The following is a 24,248-nucleotide window of genomic DNA, read 5'->3' as shown; positions in this document are numbered from 1 at the left end:
GTATATAATTTTAATGTTTAAATAAGCAGTTACATAGGATTTAAGAAGATATAATAATATTTTCTAGCTGAGTTAGGAATACTCCAGCACAATAGAAGTCTGCTTAATTTTCAGTGTCAGTCCTCTAGAATTCTTTCGTGGCATGGTGGTGAGAGAGTTGCCAGGGTTACAGCTACCATTTGCCAGCTATTGGAAAGGTTGCACAGCTATTTATTTAATCGGTTCTGCAAGTGGCTGGTGGGAATGTAGAGAAAGGTGAAAGAAATTGACCAGATATTTTTTTAAAGCAATAGTCATTTTAAAACCAGGGGGAGAGAGGCAGGTGGAAAACTCCTAAAAATGTGAATGACTTTTAAAATTCATTGCACCAGTGAAATTGGACACAGAGTCATAGAGTGATACAGTGTGGAAACAGGCCCTTTGGCCCAAGTTGCCCACACCGGCCAACAATGTCTCAGCTACACTTGTGTGCGCTTGGTCCATATCCCTCCAAACGTGTCCTATCCATGTACCTGTCTAACTTTCTCTTTACGGATGGGAAAGTTCCAACCTCAACTATATCCTCTGGCAGCTTGTTCCATACACCTACCACCATTTGTGTGAATAAGTTACCCCTCGGATTCCTATTAAATCTTTTCCCCTTCACCTTGACCTATGTCCTATGTCCTCTGGTCCTTGATTCCCCTACTCTGGGCAAGAGACTCTGTGCATCTACCCGATCTATTCCTCTCATAATTTTGTACACCTTTATAAGATCCCCCCTCATCCTCCTGCGCTCCATGGAATACTCAACCTCTCCCTATAGCTCGCACCCTCTAGTCCTGACAACATCCTCATAAATCTTTTCTGAACCCTTTCAAGCTTGACAATATCTTTCCTATAACATGGTGCCCAGAACTGAACATAATATTCTAAATGCGGTCTCACCAACGTCTTATACAACATGACCTCCCAACTTCTATACTCAATAATCTGACTGATGAAGGCCAAAATGCCAAAAGCCTTTTTGACCACCTTATCTACCTGCGACTCGACCTTCAGGGAACCATGTACCTGTACTCCTAGATCCCTCTGCTCTACAACACTACCCAGAGGCCTACGATTTACTGTGTAGGTTCTGCCCTTGTTCAACGTCCCAAAATGCAACACCTCACACTTCTCTGTATTAAATTCCATCAACCATTCCTCCACCCACCTGACCAATCGATCCAGATCCTGCTGCAATCTTTCACAACCAGCTTCACTATCTGCAATACCGTTCACTTTTGTATCATCGGCAAACTTGCTAATCATGCCCTGTATGTTCTCATCCAAATCATTGATGTAGATGACAAACAGTAACAGGCCCAGCACCGAACCCTGAGGCACACCACTAGTCACAGGCCTCCATTCCGAGATGCAACCTTCCACCTTCACCCTCTGCTTCCTTCCATGGAGCCAATTTGCTATCCATTCAGCTCTCTCTCCTTGGATCCCCTGCGATCTAACCTTCCAGAGCAGCCTATCATGCAGAACCTTGTCGAATACCGTACTGAAATCCATGTACGCAACATCTACAGCTCTGCCCTCATCGACCTTTTTGGTCATGTCTTCAAAAAAATCAATCAGATTTGTGAGACACGACCTCCCAGGTGCAAAACCATGCAAACCCACTCTAAAGATTAAAAATATATATTCTTGTGATTTTATCATGATTTTTCTCCATAAAAGTGTTAGTGAAATTCATCAAAAAAATTGTGACCTTGAACATAAATAACATTTCCTATGAAATTAGAACAAGTAGAATTGTTCCTGTCAGTATGAGTTTATTATTGGCTGCTTAAATTGGTATTGGCTTTGGTTTATTGATCTTTTGTCACATGCACATTGTTACAGTAAAGAACTAAAAATATCTGCACATGTTTCCGGCTGTATATATATGATATGATATGATATGATATAATATGATTACAATCAAAACCAAACAACAGGTTGTGCAAATAAACCAGAATGCAGAAAAAAGTATTGCAGCTAAAGAGGAAATTCAGTTGAAATATGTGCAAGGATTGCAATGAGGTAGATTGGTAGGTTCTGAATGCATGAGGGAGATTGGTGGGTTAGGAGGTCTGTTCATGAGTCTGATAATAGTGAGGAAGAAGCTGTCCTTGAATCTGATGATGCATGCCTTCAAGCGTTTGTGTCTTCTGCCCAAGGAGAGTGGGGGAAAAAAGAAATGATCAGGGTGTGAATGACCCTTGATTTTAAGAGCTGCTTTCCTGAGGCAGTGTGATATAGAAGGAGTCAGTAGAGGCAGGCTGATTTGCATGTTGTACAGGGCTGTGTCCACAACAATCTGTAATATCTTGTTGTCTTGGGTGGAGCATTTGATAAACCAACCGTAGTTTTGTGGGGAAGTAGAGGCGCTGATGTGCTTTATCAGCTGTGGCATCAATATGCTTGGACCAGATAGTTGATGATATTTACACCTAGGGACTTGAAGCTCTAGATGCATGTTATTAATAGAATTCAATGCTCTCAGCAGATTGGGTAATGTGGCAATGTGTGCATTTACAGGTGGGCTCTCTGGGCAGTTTATGACATCCATCAACTTACTCGACCCAGAAATGTCATTCCTAAATTGGGCCACCACATTCCAGGCATTGGCATATGTTAATCACACTAGAAAAACTGCTGTACAACCTGAGCATCTTAAAGAAGTCTTTCATTACTTTTTTGTTGTGAAAGGAAGTATATTCTTGTTGAGTTGATAAAGTAAATCCTTCTGCCTTGGCATAGAGAGCTGCAGCTGAGCGGGAATGTCCAGCATCCCTATTGCTGACAAAAATGGGAGATTTGGTGCATGTTTTACTGGGCCACCAGGATGATAGGGAGGAAGATTGAGACTGAAGAGTCCAAAATGCTGAGAAGAAGCCAAAGGGCTCTAACTACACTGGCCTTTACTGTTAAAATCCTGAGAGTATGCATGACGTCCTGTGTAAGGAGAAAGGATTTCAGAAATATGGCTTCTCCAGGGAGGTGTGGACAGTGTGCCGCTGCATCCTGCAGGTACTTAGAAAGGATTTGGAGACTTGAGACTGTGCAGAAGCTGTTGCCTGGATAAAGAGTATTGTCTGAAGGTCTCGACCCGAAACGTCACCCATTCTTTCTCTCCTAAGATGCTGCCTGACCTGCTGAGTTACTCCAGCATTTTGTGAATAAATACCTTCGATTTGTACCAGCATCTGCAGTTATTTTCTTATACTACCTGATGAGAAGAGATTGGGCAAATTTGTATTGTTCCTAAGTTAACCAGCTGCCACAAAGTATTCTTAATGTTAAACATTGGTGTGAAATATTTTGCTATAATTATTTTTGAGCAAGGAGCAATGGGAATTTAATGATGCATGAGTCACATTTATAGTTATCCAAGGGTTATGATATATCTTAATTGATTAGCTGTGAATGCCTGGAAGGCACAATTTTTGCAATTTAACATGCTGAAAAATTGGAAATTGGAAACTAAGAAATGTTATTCACATTAACAGTGGTTAGGAATAAAGGAAAGTATCAGGTCAGATACTTTTTTGCTCTTGAGTAATTGAGATGTAATTTAATACCCCGAAAAATATTGTGGTATGTGCTTAATTTAAAATGATTTATATGTCCATTTTAAATTGCATTGCAAACAAGGATTTATTCATATCTCACCCAATGTGCTAAATGTGATGAAGAAATTGCATTTGATAGTTCTTAATATGTTTTGCTGCTCTTAGTTAAGCAGCATTTTCTCATGCAATCACAAACTGTCAATAACTTTTACAATATTGTGTTAATACCTCAACACAATCCACTGAGTGGTGTAGAGAACTGTGTCTCCCTGACTGGCATGAATCAGCTCAATGGGGGATTATCAGTTGTTCACTCATTCCATGCATCGGACTTTCCTGCCAAACAAGGAAGTTCAAGACAAGCTGAAAATCAGTCGCCAGCACACCTGATCCCTGCCCTGGACTCTCCATTGACCCCTGCAACAGAATCCTGACTCGTCAGCGGAGATATTTATCATATCATATCATATCATATATATATCATATCATATCATATATATACAGCCGGAAACAGGCCTTTTCGGCCCACCAAGTCCGTGCCGCCCAGCGATCCCCGTACATTAACACTATCCTACACCCACTAGGGACAATTTTTACATTTTACCCAGCCAATTAACCTACAGCGCGGAAACAGGCCTTTTCGGCCCACCAAGTCCGCGCCGCCCAGCGATCCCCGCACACTAACACTATTAACACTATCCTACACACTAGGGACAATTTTTACATTTACCCAGCCAATTTACCTACATACATTTAGCATCTGCGGCCTCAGCATTATCCCTGGGCTGCTGAGAAACAGCTAAAAAATCGTATTTATTTGAAAGGGGTTGAAAGTGTTTGGAAAATGCTTTAAATTATTTGTTGGTGTTTTAAGATTTTAATAACATTTTTAGAGTTTAATTGAAAAAGTATTTATGTTTAATTTTGAAATCCCTTTGTCAGCTGATCCCGTAAAACTCCACATGATGCACAAAATGTTGATCTTTGTATACTTGGCTATTCATCTGCAATGAACTCAATGAACTTTCTATTGGTCCAATATATTGTCATTAGTTTATGCCATCTAGATATTCTGTTTATGCAAATACCAACATTAAATAATGTGGCGCAGGATAATGTAAAAGTAGGGAAAAAAGAGACACCAAGTGCTGGAGTAACTCAGTTGGTCAGACAGCATCTCTGGAGACCATGGATAGATGACATTTTAGGCTGGTCCTTCTGCAGATTGAAGAATGGTTCTGACCAGAAATGTCACCTATCCATGTTCTTCAGACATAAAGGAGAGAAGTCATGCTTCAGGTGCATAAAATCTTGGTTATAGTATTGTGTGCAGTTCTGGTCACCAGACGCAAGGAAGGATATGGAGGCTTTGGACAGGGTGCAGTCGAGGTTTTACCAGGGGGTTGCCTAGATTGGAGAGTATTAGCAAAAAGGAGAGGGTGGACCAACTTGGATTGTTTTCGCTGGAGTATTGGGGGCTCGGGGGCAACATGATAGAAATGTATAAAATTGATACGCATAAACAGGGCATATAGTCAATTGTCAAATGCTGTAATGGGCATTACTTAAAGGAGATTTACAAGGCAAGTTCTTTACACAGAGATTGACAGATGCCTGCAAGCTCTGCCAGGGAAGGTGCAGATATGATCACAACGTTTAAAACAGACACGTGAACAGACAGAGGGCAAGGGATATGGACTATGTGAAGGCAGATGGGATTATGACTGGCAGAGGCATGGTGGGTGAGTGGTCTATTACAATGCTGTCCTGTTCTATGTTCTAAGCAGAGATATTCAAGTCCCAGCTTGTTTTTTCAAGTCACTTGGGTAATGTCTTGCTGAAGTGCAGAACAGGTATGAGTACGACCATGGCATTTTAGACCATGTGATATTATAATCTTGCAATTAAATTCTGGACTAGCAGCAGTATCATTGATCCACAGACTTCATTTGAATCTCAATGTGACACTGTGGGACATAAATTCAAGTGATTAAATCAATCAAAATTAATTGAAGCTAGGCTCAGGACTGATAACAATGAAAGTAATGGATTTTATGTGAAAATCCACCTGTCCCGAATGTGACTCATTGAATGAGTATTCTTATCCTCACACATTCTGGCCAAAATTTGAGTTCCGATACGGCAATATGTCTAACTTGTATCTTCTCCTTGATTCATGAAGTGTAAAGGTTAGACAACCAGTTGTCAGTAATGTCTCCATTCCACAAAGGTGTAAATAAAATTGACGAAGAGAAGATTGAGAACATCTTTGGGCATTTATGAACCAAATTTTGGATTCTACAGTTAAACAGAAACAGCTGAGTCAACAAAGTCACAATGATAATAAGCAGAAAGAATGTAGTTTCAAGTCCAATTCATGCTCTTACCCCAACAAGCAGGTCAAGCTTGCACATGAGGGCACAAACCTTTGCACTGGTGGAAAAAATAGTTTAAAACATTAGAAGTCTTCACTTAGATCAAATACTAGTGATGAACTAAGACTGGCATAAACAGTTTGCCAACTCACAACCTCAAGAAGTTGATGGTTAAATGTTTTATAAATTTATTGTGCCTCAGTACATATGTGGTTATTACAAAATTGTTTCAGAATAAGCACTGAACATCCATAGTCTACGAGATTACAGATGGAGAGCTGGGAAACAGGAACATCCTAAATGGTTCCGTTTTTTGTGATGTGCCATGCTGTAAATTTTGCTGCATGTGGATGGTTCATCTGTAGACATCTTGCACTAGCAATGTAGTTGTTATTGGTCTGAAACAGGTGGTGTATTTACCTTCATCTTTCATCCATGACATTGTGGCAGACAATATTATAGTAATAAGATATTCTGTTATAAATTCAATGATAGCACTCTTGCTTCTGAAACAAGAGTTTGATGCTCATACTGCACCTGGTCTTGAGTATATAATTCAGACTGACACACTCCTGTATTGTCAGGGATGTTCTCTGATGATAGAAGATGTTTAAACATTTGTTCACCTGCAGAAAACCAGAGCATTTTGAAAAGCAGCAGAGGAGTGCTCCAGCTCAATTGCCTCCTAATCAACACCACCAAAGCAGTCTGGATGTTTAGCTCTCTTATTTACTGTTTTACAACTTGGGGGCCTGCATGCAACAGTAAAATGGTCTCCCCACAAAACCACAGTCACAAAAACACAAATTTAATTTATTTGCTGTACCTTACTTAAGGATTTCCCAAGGATGTAAAAGGTGCTATTTAACCCCTTGTTCTTTCTTGCAATAATAATGCAATAGAGATATTAAAACCCCATAAAAATTGTAAACTTGACCACGAATGTTAAATATTGATGATTCAATTTCTTTGGGGCTTCTCTCAATCATCTGTCTTAGCTCAGCAGAAAACAGCTGAAATCATGAAGAAGTGATGAATTATATCATTCTGCTAATGAAGCAATAAATCATTCTTTGTAGAAGCTTTTAACCTGTACTCTTGACACAATTGCATCAGTGTTAACACTGGCATAACTGAAACCACTCACCGTGAGAGGTTCAAACGTGCATGGAATATTATTACATTACTACTTTTAAAATTGTTTGTTTATTAACTAGTGGTCCTGGTATGTCTGTCTAAAAAGCCACATTGACTGTTGTTTTAATCTAATAGATACTGGTTCAAACGAAGTCAAACTGATGTTTACTCATTCATCTTAATTGTTGAAAGGATCCATAGGCAAAGAATGTGCTCAAGAACTATAATCAGTAGACCAGCCCAATTTCATGGGCCAAGCCAAATTAAAATCCCAGTAGCCAGCTCTCCACTGCAGTGACCATCAGAAGCAGGTGTAATAGCCAGTTAAAATAGTATCAGAGCCATTCAGAGCAAAAATGGACCAGAAATATTAATAAAACATGAGCTTGTGTAAAAATACAGCAGCTTTCAAATAGCAATGAGACCATGAGTTAAGGCAAATGTGCAGCAGAAAGGATTCAAGTTATCTCTTAAATCCTATCTTTGGCGTAAAATAATGTTCTCAGGAGGGGCTGGGAAATCAATAGCTTCCTTCATTTGGATGAACAATTTGGAGAAAAGCTTGGAATTCTTCCTCTCAATTTAAAGTAATAGATTAACTTTGAGGAAATTCCCAATAATGACGGAGCCCTTGGTCTCATTCGCTCCAGGGTAAACAATTCCAACTTATCCAATCTCTCCTAACTGAAGTCGTCCAGTCTGGGTATCATTCTGGTGAATCTCCACTGCACTCTCAGTGCAACTACATACTTACTATATAGATCAGTGATGTGAACTGCACACAATATTCCAAGTAGTTTTTAACAAGTATTTTATAAAGTTGCAACATAATGCCTTAGCTTTTATATTCTGTATCTTGACCTAAGAAGGCAAACATGCTATATGCCTTCTTCACCACCCTGTCTACCTGTGTTTTTAATTCCTGATTTATGTTGGTACGTTATAATCACATACCTCAAGTTGACAGGCAAGATATAAATAGGACCATGAGGAAATATGGTCTGTAATCCCTTTTAACTCGAATGTTTTCTTTCTTGTAGGCATTTCTCCTGCCTGTCAACTAAATATATGTGCCCGGGGGTTCCAGCAGTAATGAGCACTTTGTTGGCCAATATTAATGCCTACTTTGCGCACACCACAGCTACGACAAATGTTTCAGCCTCGGATCGATTTGCTGCCTCAAACTTTGGAGTAAGTCCAATGTGGGTTATGATTATGTGCTGAAACCCTTTGGGTGCAGAGATTCCAGCCAATATATCAGGAGTGGCATTGGTGTAAGAAATACTCCAAGCAGACCTGAACTGAGTTGTAATCCGTCTATTTTCCCTTTTCATATCCTATTGCTTATTTCCTTAGGACATAGGAGGAAGTTATTTTTCCCATTGAGTCTCAGCCAATTCTCTGAGAAATCTCGTCAATCCCTCTCTCAAACTACTTTTCCTCACCTGGCCATCAAACCTGCTCCACCTGCCACCTTCCTTTACTGGGAGTGATTTACATTAGCCATTTATCCTTGCAGCAAACACATCTTTGGGCTATGGGAAGACACTAGACCATCCAGGGGATAGCCACACAGTCACAGGGAACGTATACAAATTTGAGACACACAGCACCAGAGGTCAGCATGGAACCTGGTCCTTGGATCACTGCAGCAGCGGGTTTGCATGCTGCACCACAGTGCTGCTCACTGCCTTGTGTGAAATTTATTCTTCTGGAAAGTTGTTTGGACGGGTCTTAAATAAAATTATTAACTACCACAGCTCCAGTTGGCTCCACATTTAGTATTTGGAATTGCGAATGCAATCACCCCAACATCACGTAGAGGAAATAGATTATGGCTATAAACCAGCAACACGAGAGTGGATAAGTCATTTGTCTATTTTTAAATGCTTAAAATTTATTAATTTCATGGGAACTGACATTTGGTCTGTTAATTGCCTGCGCTGCCTCGTTAAGAATATTTTGCCAACTTGCCACATTTAATATTTAATGTCTCAGTTCAGTTTTAGAGAAACACAAATATAAACCCATGAGTTGTAGCGCTTGGCACACTTGGGGTTTTTTTTAATTTGGGGAAAGCAACAGAGCAGGAAGAAGCCATTTAGCCTCTTCAGTGCTTTATGTTGAGCTCTGAACTCCATGGATGGGTAAATACAAGAGCTCCAGCTCAATAAAGGTACATTTTCTTGCGTGTGGAACGTACAAATAAGAGAATTAGGTATTTTCATACGTCTAATTTCCTAATTTGAAAGTCCTTATTTGTCACATTTTATAGGAGAAAATGATAGTTAAGATTTATGTAGATTTTTAAAAGCAAGGAATGATCTGAGGTAGTCCACATGGCTTTGTGTGGGCGAACTCCTGCTTCACTAATTTGATTTTTTTTCAAGGACGTAATGAAAACGATTGATTAAGGCAGGGCAGTGGAAGTTGTCTTTAAGACATTTGACAAGGTCTCACATGTTAGGCTGGTCCAGAAGATTGGAACACTTGGAATTCCAACATGCAAACTGGATTCAAAATTGTTTTGGTGATAGGAAGCAGAGGGTAGTGGTGGAGGGTTATTCTTCTGATTGGAAATCAGAGACCAGTGAAGTACAGCGATCTCTCCCAGGAGCCTTATCGTTTATGATATATGTTAATAACTTGGATGTGAATGTAGAAGGTAGGATTAGTCATCTTGTAGATGCCATGGATGTTGGTAGTGTCGTGGATAGCAGGAATGATTGTCCAAGGCTACAGCACGATATGGATCAGGTTGAAAATTGGCCAAGCACTGGCAGATGTCATTTAATCCCAACCAGTGCAAGGTGATGCATTCTGGGAGGTCAATAGAGGGGATGGACATATATGGCAAATAGTAGGGTGCGAAAGGGTGTTGATTAACAGAGCGACCTTGGGATTCAAGTCTATAATTCCATGAAAGTAGCAACAAAGGTGATAGGGCTGAAAGACATATGACTTGCTTGTCTTCATAGCCACAAAAATAAAATAGAGGTTAGATTGCACATTAAATATTTTATGCAGTTCTGTTTGCCACAATATAGGAAGAATGTTATTGCACAGGAGAGTGCATCTATAACATTACATCCTAATTATCGCACAGTGCCAGACAAAGGATAACATGCCATATGTGTTCTTTGCCATCCTATCTATCTGTGTTGCGACTTTCAGGGAATGATGTACATGTACCCCAAGGTCTCTGTTCAGCGACGCTCCACAGGGCCCTGCCATTCACTGTGTACAACCTGTCCAGGATTAACTTCCCAAAATACATCACTTTGCACTTGTCTTGATCAAATTCCATCTGCTATTCCCTTGCCCAATTTCCTAGTTGATCTATATCATGTTGTAAGCTTAAACTGCTTTATTTACTGACCTCCATTCTACTAATTTTATTGTCATCTACAAACTTATTAATCATGCCACCTACATTCTCATCCAACTAATCTATATACATGCTAAACAACAAAGGACCCAGCACTAATCCCTGTGGCAATTCACTGGTTCAAGCCTTCAGTCTAAGAAACATAGTAGAACATAGAACAGTGCAGCACTGGAACAGGCCCTGCAGCCCACAATATCTGTGCCGAATATGATGCCAAGATAATCTCATTTCATTTGCCTCCACTGGATCCATATCCCTCAATTCTCTGCCTATCCATGTGCCTTTCTAAATCTCCTTTTATGCTACTAAGTTATATGTCTTCACCACCACCCCAGGCAGCAAGTCGCAGGCACCTCTCCTTTAAAATTTCCCCCTCTCATCTTAAAGCTATACCATCTAGACTTTGCCATTTCCACCCTGGGAAAAGGTTTTAACTGTCTTTCTGTGCCTCTCTTAACATTATATACCACTATCAGGTCTCACCTCACCTTCAGTGTTCCAGAGAAAACAATCCAAGTATGCCCAATCTCTCATAGCTAATATCCTGTAATCCAGGCAGCATTCTGGTAAAACTCTTCTGTGCCCTCTCCAAAGCCTCCACATCCTCCTTTTAATGGGGTGATGGGGACTGCATGCAATGCTCCAAATGCAGCCTAACTAAAGTCTTCCAGAGCTGCACTAAGTTGGCTACCTCACCCTGGATCCCAAGAGTAACATTGATAAATGAGTAACCTGGACATATCAATGTGAACCACTGCAGCCATTGAATGATGAGGTGACTGCCTCCCCAACATTGATCTCCACAGAAGGAAATACACCACCAGTCAGTGGAATAATAGCACCATTCGCTGGCACGCCAACCGAAACAATTTGAAATATCACCCATCTGTTACAATGCTTAAATGTATCTGAAGTTACTATTGATTTGCGCAGGATTTGCACAATTCCCAGAAACATGTAATGCAAAATGAGGTGTTTTTATAACTGCAGATAAATGAAATGTCTCAGTAGGTGGTAAAATCCAATCATTGCCTATTCATCACCTAAATAGAAACTAAAGTAAGCGAAAGCCTAATAATGAAGCGGAAGATGAGTTTTGTTTTAATATTTGCGAATTTATTGTAACATTTTATGGTAAGTTTATTTGTTATCCAAAGCACATTTTTTTAAAGTACAGTTCTAAATTGAATTTGTAAATCAATTAATTGGTAAAATGACTATAAATTTGAGTAGAATGTCTCAGCAAAAGTATTTGGAGGTTACCTGCAACATCAATCTTTGGTTAGACAGATTTCCTAAATTTCAAAATGAATTTTTATTCCTTGAAGGTAATAATCAGCAGAAAATTGCCTAAAACTGTTGGAATAAGTGGCACCTTCTACATACATCATATCACAAGGAAATGGCAGGCCTGCACTTGCTCTCCATAGTGTCTGTGGATACACATGATTTCACTCTAAATATTTATAACTGGACAACTGAAAGTCACAGTAGTTTTTCCTCAGATACAGAAACTTGTGTTTTATTTGTTTTGCAGAGAGAAAAGTTTATAAAACTCCTGGATCAGTTGCACAACTCTCTGAGGATTGACCTTTCTAAATATAGGGTAAGTGTGAACAAAATAGCAAAATGATCTGTTCAAAAGCTGGTAAATAATGAACTAATACCAATGGTTATATGTTTCTGAATACTGAAAATACATTTTTTTCCTTTAGTCCCAGTTTCTTGCCACCAAGGCATTTCTTCTTCCCTTGAGTTTATAGTTGAGTTTGGGTTTCGGGGAGGAGCAGTCGCAGAGCTGTGGCATTCCATACCAATACTATATTGATTTTCCTATGCTGATCCAGACCATCCAACAATGTTGATTCCATGATTATTTATCGACACCTCATGCTCCAGCGGAAGTTGCCTGTCAGTTCACATACACTTTAAGGAAAACTGTGTTGTGGCAAAGTTATTACTGAGCATTGCACCCTACTTGTGTTACCATTTGTGAAATTTAGGTAGATACATAGGTATGTCTCACCTGGATCCAGGTGAAAGTCAAGAGGCATGATTGACAACGTCGGTATGGCCAGAGCCAGGGGCCAGAAACGAGGTATAGATTTGTTCACTGAATGGCCTCCTTTGCCAAATGAATACAATGAGTCTCAATGGGTTGGTTCCTGCCTGTGTTGTGCAATAACTGACTACAAGAGACATATATGAAATATTCCGAGGCTGACTCGGTGGTAACTATTGAGTTGCATGTTGGTAATTGGAATTCTACCAAGTGAATCAGTCAATCTAGAATGATTAATACTAAACTTGGCAAGTGTTTGAATATTTGTAACCTGAAAACTTCCCCAGAGCTCGGAAGGGCCATAGATTAATGGTTGATGGCAGGAATTATATTTACTGAGGCGTTCTATTTATTCTCAGGACCTGGGTATCGCAAGCAACAATAGTATTTATTTCCTGAACCAAAATCTGAGTGAACAACTGCTGAGTTGTTTGTTTGATATAGAAATGGAGTTATTAATATTGGCAGTTGTTCACTTATGAATCATTTGATCTTTTATGACAATGTAATTACTGTACAATCACATCTCATCAAACCAATTTTCAGATTTTATTTTGCATAAACATGATGTTGTGATGTCAATTCATGTATCATTAATCAAGGCTTCTGGATTCCCATTGACACCATTTAATATCTGCTCCAATGTAGCTGATGTACGATTTTTATATTTTGGTTGTGGGAAAAAATTGAGGTGAAGTTGTTGTCTTTAAAATTTTATATATTTTTTATCCTATTTTATTCCCTTTGTTTGGTCATGAATGGAATGTAATTTTATTGTAAGGTCTTAATTATATTAATATAGTATATAGTAGTATACCATATAGTAGAATCAGTCCCCATGTGATAAAATGGGACAAACACCTTGACAAATCTGCAGCTACCAACCGATTTACAAAATAGAGTGGTAATGTACATCCCGATTCCCACTTTTAAAGAACCAAGTTTGCTGCCAGTACCTATGTACAATCAACCACACACCAACCCTCGCCAGTTGCTGTCTCTAGCCCCACGTCCCTCTCTCTGACCGATCTCTACTGTTGGGACATTTGAAATGGTGGAAAAGTGATCTGACGCAAAGGATTGCATTATGTATGCAGGTTTCAAAAGGGTTCTGTTCCTGAGAACTGTTCCTAAACCAAATTGTTCGTAAGTAAGAAATAAACAAAAAACAGATTGTGGGAGAGGAACACATAAACAGCTGTGACGGTAGACAAGAGTAGCCATCAGCCACTGACTTAGTGAGTGAGTCTGCTCAGTGCTCTCAGGTCGACCCAGCTCTGAAATATTGTGGCTGGCTCATGTGTACAGTTGTTCATAAGTCAGGGAGGGCCTGTATCCTTTTATGTCCTGGGGATGTTTTCATCGCCAATGTGTTTATGAAGCATCACACTACTGCACAGTTAACTTGTTTATCTACATGTAGGATCTGTAATGAAAGCTCCTTCATACCATGTATTCGCACACATTAAGGTGCATTTTTTAAAGGCATGTATCACTTTTGCCTGCATTTCAAAGCTGTAAAGCTAAATATCATTTTCCTAGGATAATTTCCCAGCAAGTAATCCAGAAAGACTGCAGGACCTGAAGTCTACAGTGGACCTTTTGACCAGCATTACCTTTTTTCGAATGAAGGTAGGCACTTATATTACATATAGAACTGTTATATGGAATATGATTCATTAGTAAAAATGTCTTTATTCTTTTTTTTTTCATGGCAAACATATTTCTGTTTTATTCTATCTTATTATGGATTTTCCTACAATTATAATTTAACCCTGCACCAGTTTGATCAGGTGGCTTGACCCTGTTAAAAGTGTTGACTGCAACAATGGATTGCTGTAGAGTTTAAAACACAATAAGGCAGATAGTGCCATTTATAGGCGGTCTTTTTTTCATACAGAACCAGTCCTCTTTTCATACAGAACCAGTCCTCTTATCCAATCTTATCTTTTCTGAAAGAACTTAATATGTTGGTTAATTCTAATTGCTGAACACATTTTTATTAATACAGGATCTTTGGGTTAGTAGTTCTGGATAAGTTGTAGGGCATCTGAACCTGGATGGCATAAACGAGCTGTCTCAATGGAGTTGATCATTGCATCACACATGGTAATATGCTAAATGTGGGCACCTTTAATCCCAAAAACAATGGAGGGGAAGGAATGGGAGATTGGGACTGTTGTGAAACTGAGGGTAGAGATTAGAAACCTGAACAAAGACTGACCTGGAGCAGTTTTTCTTTAACCAACACCGTGGTACTGATAATCTGTCCATTTCAGGATTAATGGAGGTGAGATATGGACAGGTAAACCAGTTTGACCCCAGATACTTCATTTCCATATTAACAGACCGAGGGGCTTTATATTGACCTTCCATTTAGTTTTATACATTGACCAGTTGGTTCTCCAGGACTTAGGAATCCTGGCCACCACAGGGAGTATCATGGATAAATGAGATACCTTTCCAGTTATCTACATGATCCAGTTTTCCTGCCTTGCCTATTCCAGCATCTATCTCACCCTCCAGTTCCCATTGGTCACTGATCTCAAGGACATGGATGAAAGGAGAGGACAGAATGAAAAGGAGAGAAATGTGTCGTGATTTAATACCTCCTTAGAAGAAACTATTCGGAAAGAAAACTGCCTGTGGGAATATGTTGCTTTAATGGAATACCTACAGTATGAGAAGAAAACTTTATTTAAACAAATGAACTGTTATCCTTGTGAGCAGTTATTTAACATTTGGAATGTATTATTCAATGCCAGTGTTAATACAACAGCCAGTAAAATGAATATGAAGTAGAGCTCCGACAAATGAAAGTTCTGCAGTGCTTATCAGAACCAATATATTTTAGTCCTTTCCCTTTTGGCTTAGAATTCAACTTGGAAGTTCTTCCTCAGAGTAAAAAAAACTGCCCCCCCCCCCCCCCCCACATCTCCTTCCAACTTTCTCTCTCTAACCTTAACGCTCAGCCTTCTAGTCTGTTGACATTTCCATCATTTCCATCCTGAGAAAAAAAATTGGAGCCTATCAAGACTTTTCATAACTATTTTTTTCTACTACCTTTGTCCAAATCACTGCAATGTTATGTATTTTCTTCCCCTCCCTGGCCTGTTGGTAACATGCTGGCAGAGGGGCAATGCTGCCGGAGCTCACCGGAACGCCGCTCCGGCACCTCTGTAAACAAAAGCCAAAATAAACAGCGGGGAATTTTAACTAGCGGGGAATTTAACAGCAGCCACCAGTGACACCTAAAAAATGAGCACTGCAACACTGCATGCTGGACACTGTGCCACGAGGCATTAGGTGCTACAGTGTGCTTGAATCAAGTGCTTACTATTTATGTTTAAGTCCTGACCCATCAATAATGTATTTATTACTGCAGTATCGTACAGTTCATAACATTTTTGCCTGAACCCATTGTACACAGCTACTTCCAGCAGTTTGATCGAGCTGGTCAGGCCAGAAGCTCTATTTAACATGACTCTTGCTGGTTCAGGAGCTGCCCCAATTTTTCAATTAACTTCGAAAGAATTGAGGAAGAAAGCCGTAGGCCTCCTCATGTTGCTCAGGAATGTCACAGAATTGTTGCACTGAGCTAAAGAAGAAAATAAGTCTTGAGTGTCATGTGACATATCGCTCGTGACTTAGTTTGAAAGTAAAATGGCATTTGAATTTTGTGCTCACAAATACTTTATTTTACCACATGTGCATGTGACATTACCACTGATAATTTTTTTTGCTTGTTTGTATGATCTATGTGGCAAAATTGTTGCTCAATTAGTGGCTCAATAAATATGAATCATTTCAGGTTCAAGAACTGCAAAGCCCCCCCAGAGCGAGTTCTGTCGTGAAAGACTGTGTGAAAGCCTGCCTGGACTCAACCTACAGATACATTTTTGACAATTGCTATGACTTGTACAACCAGTTGCTGGATCAGGTAATAGATTTTGCTCTTTATATGCAAGTGTCAATGATTAACAATTTACTAGAGTATCCAAGAAATGTGAAGAAAATAGGTCATAGTTATAAAACAATACAGTAGTCAAAATGACATCTGTATTAAATGTGTATTTATTTGCAAAAGTTTAACATCTCATTATTAGGAAACATTTCATTTTGAGCAACATTTTAATGAAGATATTCATTGAATAAATATTTATATTTTTCATCACTTCCAGCCAGCGGAAAGATTCACTGATTAGCTCCAATTTGTCTGCTCATTATAATATAATGAGTTAAATATAGATGACTTTGCTGTTGCAGAAAACTAGCATTGAGCTGTTTTTTCCCCTCACAATTAGGTACATTCACGTCAAAACCAAATCCAGGATAAAATAAAGCATCTGTGATAATTTAGACTCTCATACTTGAAGAAAAAAGACAGCCACACAGAATTATCATGATAATGTGGCTGTGTAATGTACTTGGCAGTGCAATTTCCTCTTTTGATTGAGTTTCATTAAAAAGTTTTTATGTATATTTTTAGATTTGTTTCCTTCCTCAAGTTAAGTAGGCAACCATGAAAGAAATCTTGCTGAATAGCTACCATGGTGAGGCAATCTTATTTGGATAAATGAACCTTTCCTGTTAGGAGCGCACAACAAGGAGTTTAGTTTAGTTTAATGTCATGTATACCAATGTACAGTGAAAAGCTTTTGTTGCATGCTAACCAGTCAGCAGAAAGACAATACATTGATATGAACAGTAGGATAGTAAAGTGCACAGAATTTGAAAATGCATCAGTGACTGAAAAGTCAGCCCCTAAACTTCACAAGCAAACAAGATGAACAAAGGAACAGCAAGCAACATGGGGAGGTGGGATGATAAATGATAATAACACTGGAAAAAAATGCTGTAATTTGAACAAAGGTAAGCAAGGGATTGTGTGGAATGGATGCAAGGAGTTGAGGAGTCATTGGAGTAGGAGATAGAATACCAGATGATCAACAGAGAAATGGCATTTGTTTGTTAAACAGGTAATATGAATGTGTCAATTTTGGTGATGAGGAATGGGAGATGGTGATATTGTACTATAAGACGGACTATAGGAGAAAGCTGGTCATCTGGAAGGTCTCAGTCACCTGCTCACCAATAAGCACATACTCATTTGTCAAAGGCTGATTCCTCCTTGGATGGTCTGCAGCAGGTTGAAAATGAGAGCCTTCGCAAGAAGTCAAATTGAAGCAACAGCTGAATCTTCACAAATTCCATACGTGCTTCTTGTGTCAATACAAATGGCCAGCTTGCCTTGGATCTTTTGGACTAGGCTTTCTTGCTGCACCTTGACAAGATCATTGCAGGAGTCAATATCAACTACATCAATCACAAGTGTCTCATCAATATATTTAGATACCTGTTCAAAAAAACTTCTTAAATTAGTCAGACAGGATCTCCTTTCATAGACATTTGAGAAGGTCCTGCATGGAAAGCTGATCCATGGAAAGACGAGCTGGCTAATTGGAGCCAAGTTTGGCTTGGTGATAGGAGGCAGAGGATATGGCAGAGGATGCTTTTCTGCTTGGAGGCCTGTGACCAATGGTGTACCACAGGGAGCAATGGCGAGACCTGTGTTTGTGATAGATATTAATAACTTGGATGTGAATGTAGGAGGTATGATTAGTGAGTTTGCAGATGACATGAAAATTGGTAGTGCTGTTCATAGTGAGGAAGGTTGTGTAAGGCTGCAGCAGGAAATGGATCAGATAGAAAGTTGGCCAAACTATTGGCAGATGGAAATTAATCCCATTAATTGCAAGGTGGCAAATTTTGGGAAGTTAAATAAAGGAAGGACATTGACAGTGAATGGTAGGGAGCTAAGGACTATTGATGAACAGAGAGACTTTGGGCTTCATGTCCCCAGTTCCCTAAAGGTATCTACATAGATTGATAGGGTAGTGAAAAAGGCATAGAAAATGCTTACTATGATATGTCAAGACATGGAATGGTCTCGAACCGGAACGTCGCCTATTCCTTTTCTCCAGAGATGCTGTCTGATCCGCTGAGTTACTCCAGGTTTTCGTGTCTATCTTCGATTTAAATTAGCATCTGCAGTTCCTTCCGACACGTGGAATATAAAAGTTGGGATGTTATGTTGTTTTGGAAAACATTAGATGGAACACACTTGGAGTACTGTGCTCAGTTTTGGGAAGCACCCTAAATCTCTGACTATCTGTATCAGGTATGGTCACTATCCCTAAAGTGTTTGCCACTTGCTTCTGCCTGAATTGAATTCTGTTTACAACACAGGGATATAAAAAAGTTAGTGGTGCTGAATGTGTGACTTGACTTTGATCTTTCCAGCTATCCCCTGTTGGGGTGTTGGTGGATGATTCAAACAATTGATAAATAATGAAAATTATATATATTCAGTTGCCAATCATGATAAAATAAGTATCCTCAACTGTCAAAATAATTATAAGATGCAAAATTGGGAGAGATGTTGGTAGAGTAACAGTCATAGTCATACTGCATACAGTACTCCAAGGGTGTGCCATCTAATGTTTTCAAAAGCAACATAACATCACAACTTTTACAGAAGTGTTGGTAGAGTAACAGTCACGGGTGAAAATAAAAATCTGAGGGTGCTGGAAATTTTGAAATAAAAACAGAGGATGTTCTGATGAAGGGCCTTCAGCCTGGCATCTTAACTCAATTTTTTGTTCTACTGATGCTGCTAACCTGCTGTGTGTTTCCAGCATATTCTGTTTTTAGTGTTGCACATAGGGTTATTGTTAGAGGGGGGGTGGAGGGGAGGAGGGACGGGGGGAGGGGAGGAGGGAGGGGAGGGGAGATGAAGGGGGGAGGGGAGGAGGGAGGGGGAGGAGGGGAGGGGGGACAGGGGGGGGGGAGGAGGGAGGGGAGGGGAGATGAAGGGGGGAGGGGAGGAGGGAGGGGGAGGAGGGGAGGGAGTGGGAGAGGTGAGGGGGGAATGGAGGGGGGAGAGAGGAGGGGGGAGTGGGGGGGGGGGGGGGGGGGGGAGAGGGTGCTGCACCGATGCAGGAGAGGTTCATGTCCACTTGATCTAGTATGAAAATAAAACACTCTTGACACTTGCCTCTTGAGAGTTCCAAGAGTTTGGCCTGATGATGCTGGATATCCAGACGATTGTTCTATGTCATGCGTTGCAGAGTTCAAATAGAATATCATTTCTATATGATTATCACCAACAAGGAAAAAATAATTTCACTTTAATACTAAAAAATTAAAAAATGAGGTCTCTGGAGAATTTTAACACTAGCACTTGTAATTTACAAACTTTATTCTTGAATAGAAACCAATTAAACTGATTTAAATCTGAGGATAAATTATACCACTATTTTTTTTATTCATGGCAGCGACCTATCTATCAGTTATTTATTGTATTTTTGTGCAAATTAGATAGTTTGCAGTTTGCTGTATGTAAACTGTGATCATATCCCTTTACATCCCAGAGGACTGTATTTATTCCAATTGAGACCCTACATTGATGCTATGGGAACCTTCAAATTGATTCAGAGAGAGCTACCAGATGGACCAGAATTAGTTCCAAATGAGGGGATTCAAGGTTGATACTTGGAAGACCAACTGGCAATCATCAGACTGCCTGAAATATGTTTGTGTGAATTAGAAGAGATCAGAGAATGACTGTGCAGCTTGTTTAAATGTCACTGTTTACCTAAGAACTGGAAATTGGTGACAGCCCAAAGAAAAGGCCTGAAACAGTTTTCATTTTCCAGATCTAAAGCAACATTACAAGATATACTGAGATGTGCTGAGCTTCTTAGCACATTATATAGCAGTGTAGTTTAGACTATTTTCAATTACAATTCAAAATCTTTATCAAGTATTGTGTCAAAGTACCACCTTTCCAAAATGGATGCCCCATCTAAGCTAATCCCATCTGCATGCATTTGACCCATATCCCCCTAAACCTTTCCTATCCATGTACCTGTCCAAATGTCTGACATTTTGTTATAGTCCCTGCCTCAACTACTTCTATGGCAGCTCATTACATATACTTACCACCCTCTGTGCAATGAAATTGCCCTCAGGTTCTTATTAAATCCTTCCCTTTTCACCTTAAACCTATGTCCGGGTAAAAGACTCTGTGTGTTCATTCTATCTATTCCCCTCATGATTTTGTACACCTCGATAAGATCATCCCTCAGCTTCCTGCACTCCAAGGAATAGAGTCCTAGTCCTCCCAACCTCTCCCTATAGCTCAGGCCCTCGAGTCCTGACATCACCCTCGTAAATCTTCTGTGCATTCTTTCCAGCTTAATATCCTTCTTATATAAAGGTGACCAAAACTGAACACAATACTCCAAAGGTGGTGGCACAGTGGTGCAGCGGTAGAGTTGCTACCTTACAGTGCCAGAGACCCGGGTTCGATCCTGACCATGGGTGCTGTCTGTACAGAGTTTGTACATTCTCCTTATGACCGCGTGGGTTTTCTCCAGGTGCTCTGGTTTCCTCCCACCCTCCCAAAACGTACAGGTTTGTCGGATAATCGGCTTCTATAAATTGTTCCTAGTGTGTAGGATCGTGCTAGTTTATGGGATAATCACTGGTCGGCATGGACTTAGTAGGCTGAAGGGCCTCTATCCATGTTGTAATTCTAAAGACCAGCAACATGTTATAGGACTGCAACTTGTTATCTCAACTTCAATACTCAATACACGGACTGATGAAGGCCAATGTAGCATTCTTGACCGCCCTGTCTACCTGTGATACCACGTTCAGGGAACCATTAACCTGCACTTCTAGATCCTTGTACTCAACAACACTTCCCAGGATCCTACAATTCATTGTGAAGGCCCTGCCCTAGTTTGACTTCCCAAAATGCAACACTCACACTTATCTGTTCTAAACTTCATTAGCTATTCCTCAGCCCACCTGCCCAACTGATCAAGATGCTGCTATAATTTTTTGATAACCATCTTCACTATCTACGATACCACCCACTTTAGTGTCATCTGCAAACTTACTAATCATGCCATGTACATTCTCATCCAAATTGTTAATATAAACTGCAAACAGTTCTAATTATGATTATTTCGAGTCATTGACTCATAGAGCTATATAGCACTGAAACAGGCCCACCATTCCACTTTGTCGATGCCAATCAAGTTTGCATTCTGGGCTAATTCCATTAGCCCACATGTGGCCGACATCCCTCTCAACCATAACTAGCCATACAGTATATCTGTACAAATGTCTTTCAAAAGTTGTAATTGTATCCATTTCCTCTGGCAGCTAATTCCAGATATGGCCTACCTCTGAATGAAAAAGGTTGCCTCCAAAGCCTCTTAAATCTTTCCCCTCTCACCTTAAATTCACCTCTGGTTTTGAAGAAGACCTCTAATCTGCAGAAGGATCCTGACCTGAAACGTCACCTAGCTATTTTTTCAGAGATGCTGCCTGCCCCACTGTATTACTCCAACATTTTGTGTCTATCTCTAGTTTTGGAATGTTCTCTTTGCAGCTTGATGTGATTCAGGCAGTACCTTCAGTATTTTGAATTCTTGAAATCTATATACTAAAACTCTCGTTGGTTTGTTTGTTTGTTCCTGAACTACCGCCAAGAACGGTACACGATAGTGCGGCCATTTTAGGCCCACCTTACTCACCGTCGTCCCTTTGGTGCTAATGGAAGAAGTTTCTTTGAAATCGGTTGTATTTTTAAAGTTATTCACATTTTTAAGTTTAAATCTCTCTCCTAGGGAGGGAGGGGGGAGGAGTGAAGATAAGGGGGATTGAGGGGGATGGAGTGGGGGGGAAGGGAAGGGTGGAGGGGGAAGGAGAGAGGAGGACGGGAAGGGGTGGAGGGGGAGGGGGAGGGAGGGAGGAGGGGGAGGATGGGGAGGGGGAAGGAGGGAGGAGGATGGGAGGGGAGAGGGTGCTGCACCAATGCAGGAGAGGTTTGGGCCCAATGGGTCCACTTGGTCTAGTAAGTATTCATTTCAAGCAGGGCTCAACTGCAATGTATTTCAGTTGAATATTAGCTAGCAAGAACAATATTTTAAAATAGTTTGAGCACTTTGCATTCATGTTACCTACGAAATATATAGTGCTCTCCTGAATTTATGTGATCAGAACCTTTCTGTCTGATTTGACTGCAATGTCAGGTTCATTAATCCTGCATTACAAGTAAACAAGCCATTGCTGAAGGAAGTCATTTGGTTGAAGACGTAGCACTATGCAAGATAAAATGTCAATTGCATAAGAAGCCTTTACTCCTCTGTGACTTGCCATGAATAATTGTATCCCGAATGTTTAAGGTGAAGGGGAAAAGATTTAATAGGAATCTGAGGGGTAACTTTTTCACACAAAGGGAAATGGGTGTATGGAACAAGCTATGACTATGACTTTAAATGCAAATTAATTATTCTTCAGTAATCTAAAGTTTGCTTGTGTTTACTTAATTTTTAGGTTATCGTTTGAGAAATTTCAGGTCAATTTATGTAAATTATGTCTTAATTCTATCCAGAAATACAGTACATAAACCTTTTTCTCTAGTTTGCCCAGTTTAAAAAGAATACCAGGCATTACATGATCAGCCATGATCACATTGAATGGCGGTGCTGGCTCGAAGGGCCGAATGACCTACTCCTGCACCTATTGTCTATTGTCTATTGTCTACATATATTTAATCGAATAATTTAGTTTTAGGTTCTCCAGAATAATACCAGCCTCCATGCATATGTCTTTGGTGTGATAGTGTTGATTTTAGCAAGTAATGTTTGCAATGTGAATCACTTCCATTAGAATAACACTAAATATTCTGGTAACAAACGTGTACTCCCTGGTCAGCTCATGTACATTGTTAAGAGATATTAGTGGAAATCTATGTTCAGAGCATAGACCTGTGTGGGAGTGAGATTTTGATGGAATGAGCATAAAAATCTGAAAGTTTTCAGCGAGGCTGAATAATGTATCAGCTCATCGTCATCCTTTACAGCAGCTGCTGAGACTGAGCAGTTAGCATTGTGCATGTGTGAGGCTGTGCCTGCAGGTTATCAGGCCAACCCTCTGATACATGCTGGGGAAGGCTTCCTTGCAACAAATACCACGGTCTTACATTGTTTGATGATCTTGATGGATATGACCCTCTTCCTCCAGCCATTGTCAGATAATTGTATCAAAACCCCACACACATAGGTAGAGAAGTAGTGCAGCTGCTCGAGCCACAGGTTCAGTGCTAACCTCTGCTGTCTGCGTGTCCCTGTGTCCACATGGGGCTCCTCTGGATGTTCTAGTTCACCCCCCAAATCCCAAAGACATGTGGGTTGTTCGGCTAATTGGCCACTATAAATTGCCCCCACTGGTGTAGGGGGGGAGTTAATGGGAATGTGAGGAGGATAAAATAGAATGAGTCTAATGTTAATGTAAGTAGATGGCTGATGTATGACTCTGATATGATAGGTGGAGTTTGGGCAGGTTCTTTCCATTGATTGCTGTGGTTGGAGGAAATCAAAAAATGCAGATGATGTAAATCTGAAATAAAAACACAGAATACTGAGAACACTCAGGAGAGTCAGACAGCATCTGCGGAAGGAGAAACAGTTTATGTTACAAGTTGAAGGCACTTTGTCAAAAGTGATAGCCACTTATCCAATGATACATGGCTGCCAAAAGCTGGTCGCGTTTCTTGTCGGCTATTACATTTTTCCAATAAGCGTGGATCCTGCCAAGTAACTCACTTGATTGGAGTAGGC

The 24,248-nt window shown here is 40.1% G+C and overlaps 1 protein-coding gene across 3 annotated transcripts in view; it reads left to right on the top strand.

Annotated features, from left to right (window-relative positions):
* Nucleotides 1-24,248, top strand: part of unc13c (unc-13 homolog C (C. elegans)) — a 247,857-nt gene that overhangs the window by 110,090 nt on the left and 113,519 nt on the right. For all 3 annotated transcript variants that reach the window (XM_078427403.1, XM_078427401.1, XM_078427402.1), the window contains 4 exons: nt 8,140-8,290; nt 12,025-12,093; nt 14,092-14,181; nt 16,361-16,489. In XM_078427403.1, coding sequence (XP_078283529.1) covers nt 8,140-8,290; nt 12,025-12,093; nt 14,092-14,181; nt 16,361-16,489 — 439 coding nt within the window. The remainder of the gene's footprint in view (nt 1-8,139; nt 8,291-12,024; nt 12,094-14,091; nt 14,182-16,360; nt 16,490-24,248) is intronic.

This window comes from Rhinoraja longicauda, chromosome 33, assembly GCF_053455715.1.
Source record: "Rhinoraja longicauda isolate Sanriku21f chromosome 33, sRhiLon1.1, whole genome shotgun sequence".
NCBI classification, from domain to species: Eukaryota; Metazoa; Chordata; class Chondrichthyes; order Rajiformes; family Arhynchobatidae; genus Rhinoraja; species Rhinoraja longicauda.
Note: the sequence above shows the minus strand (reverse complement) of the source record. Positions and strands in the feature narration are given on the sequence as shown.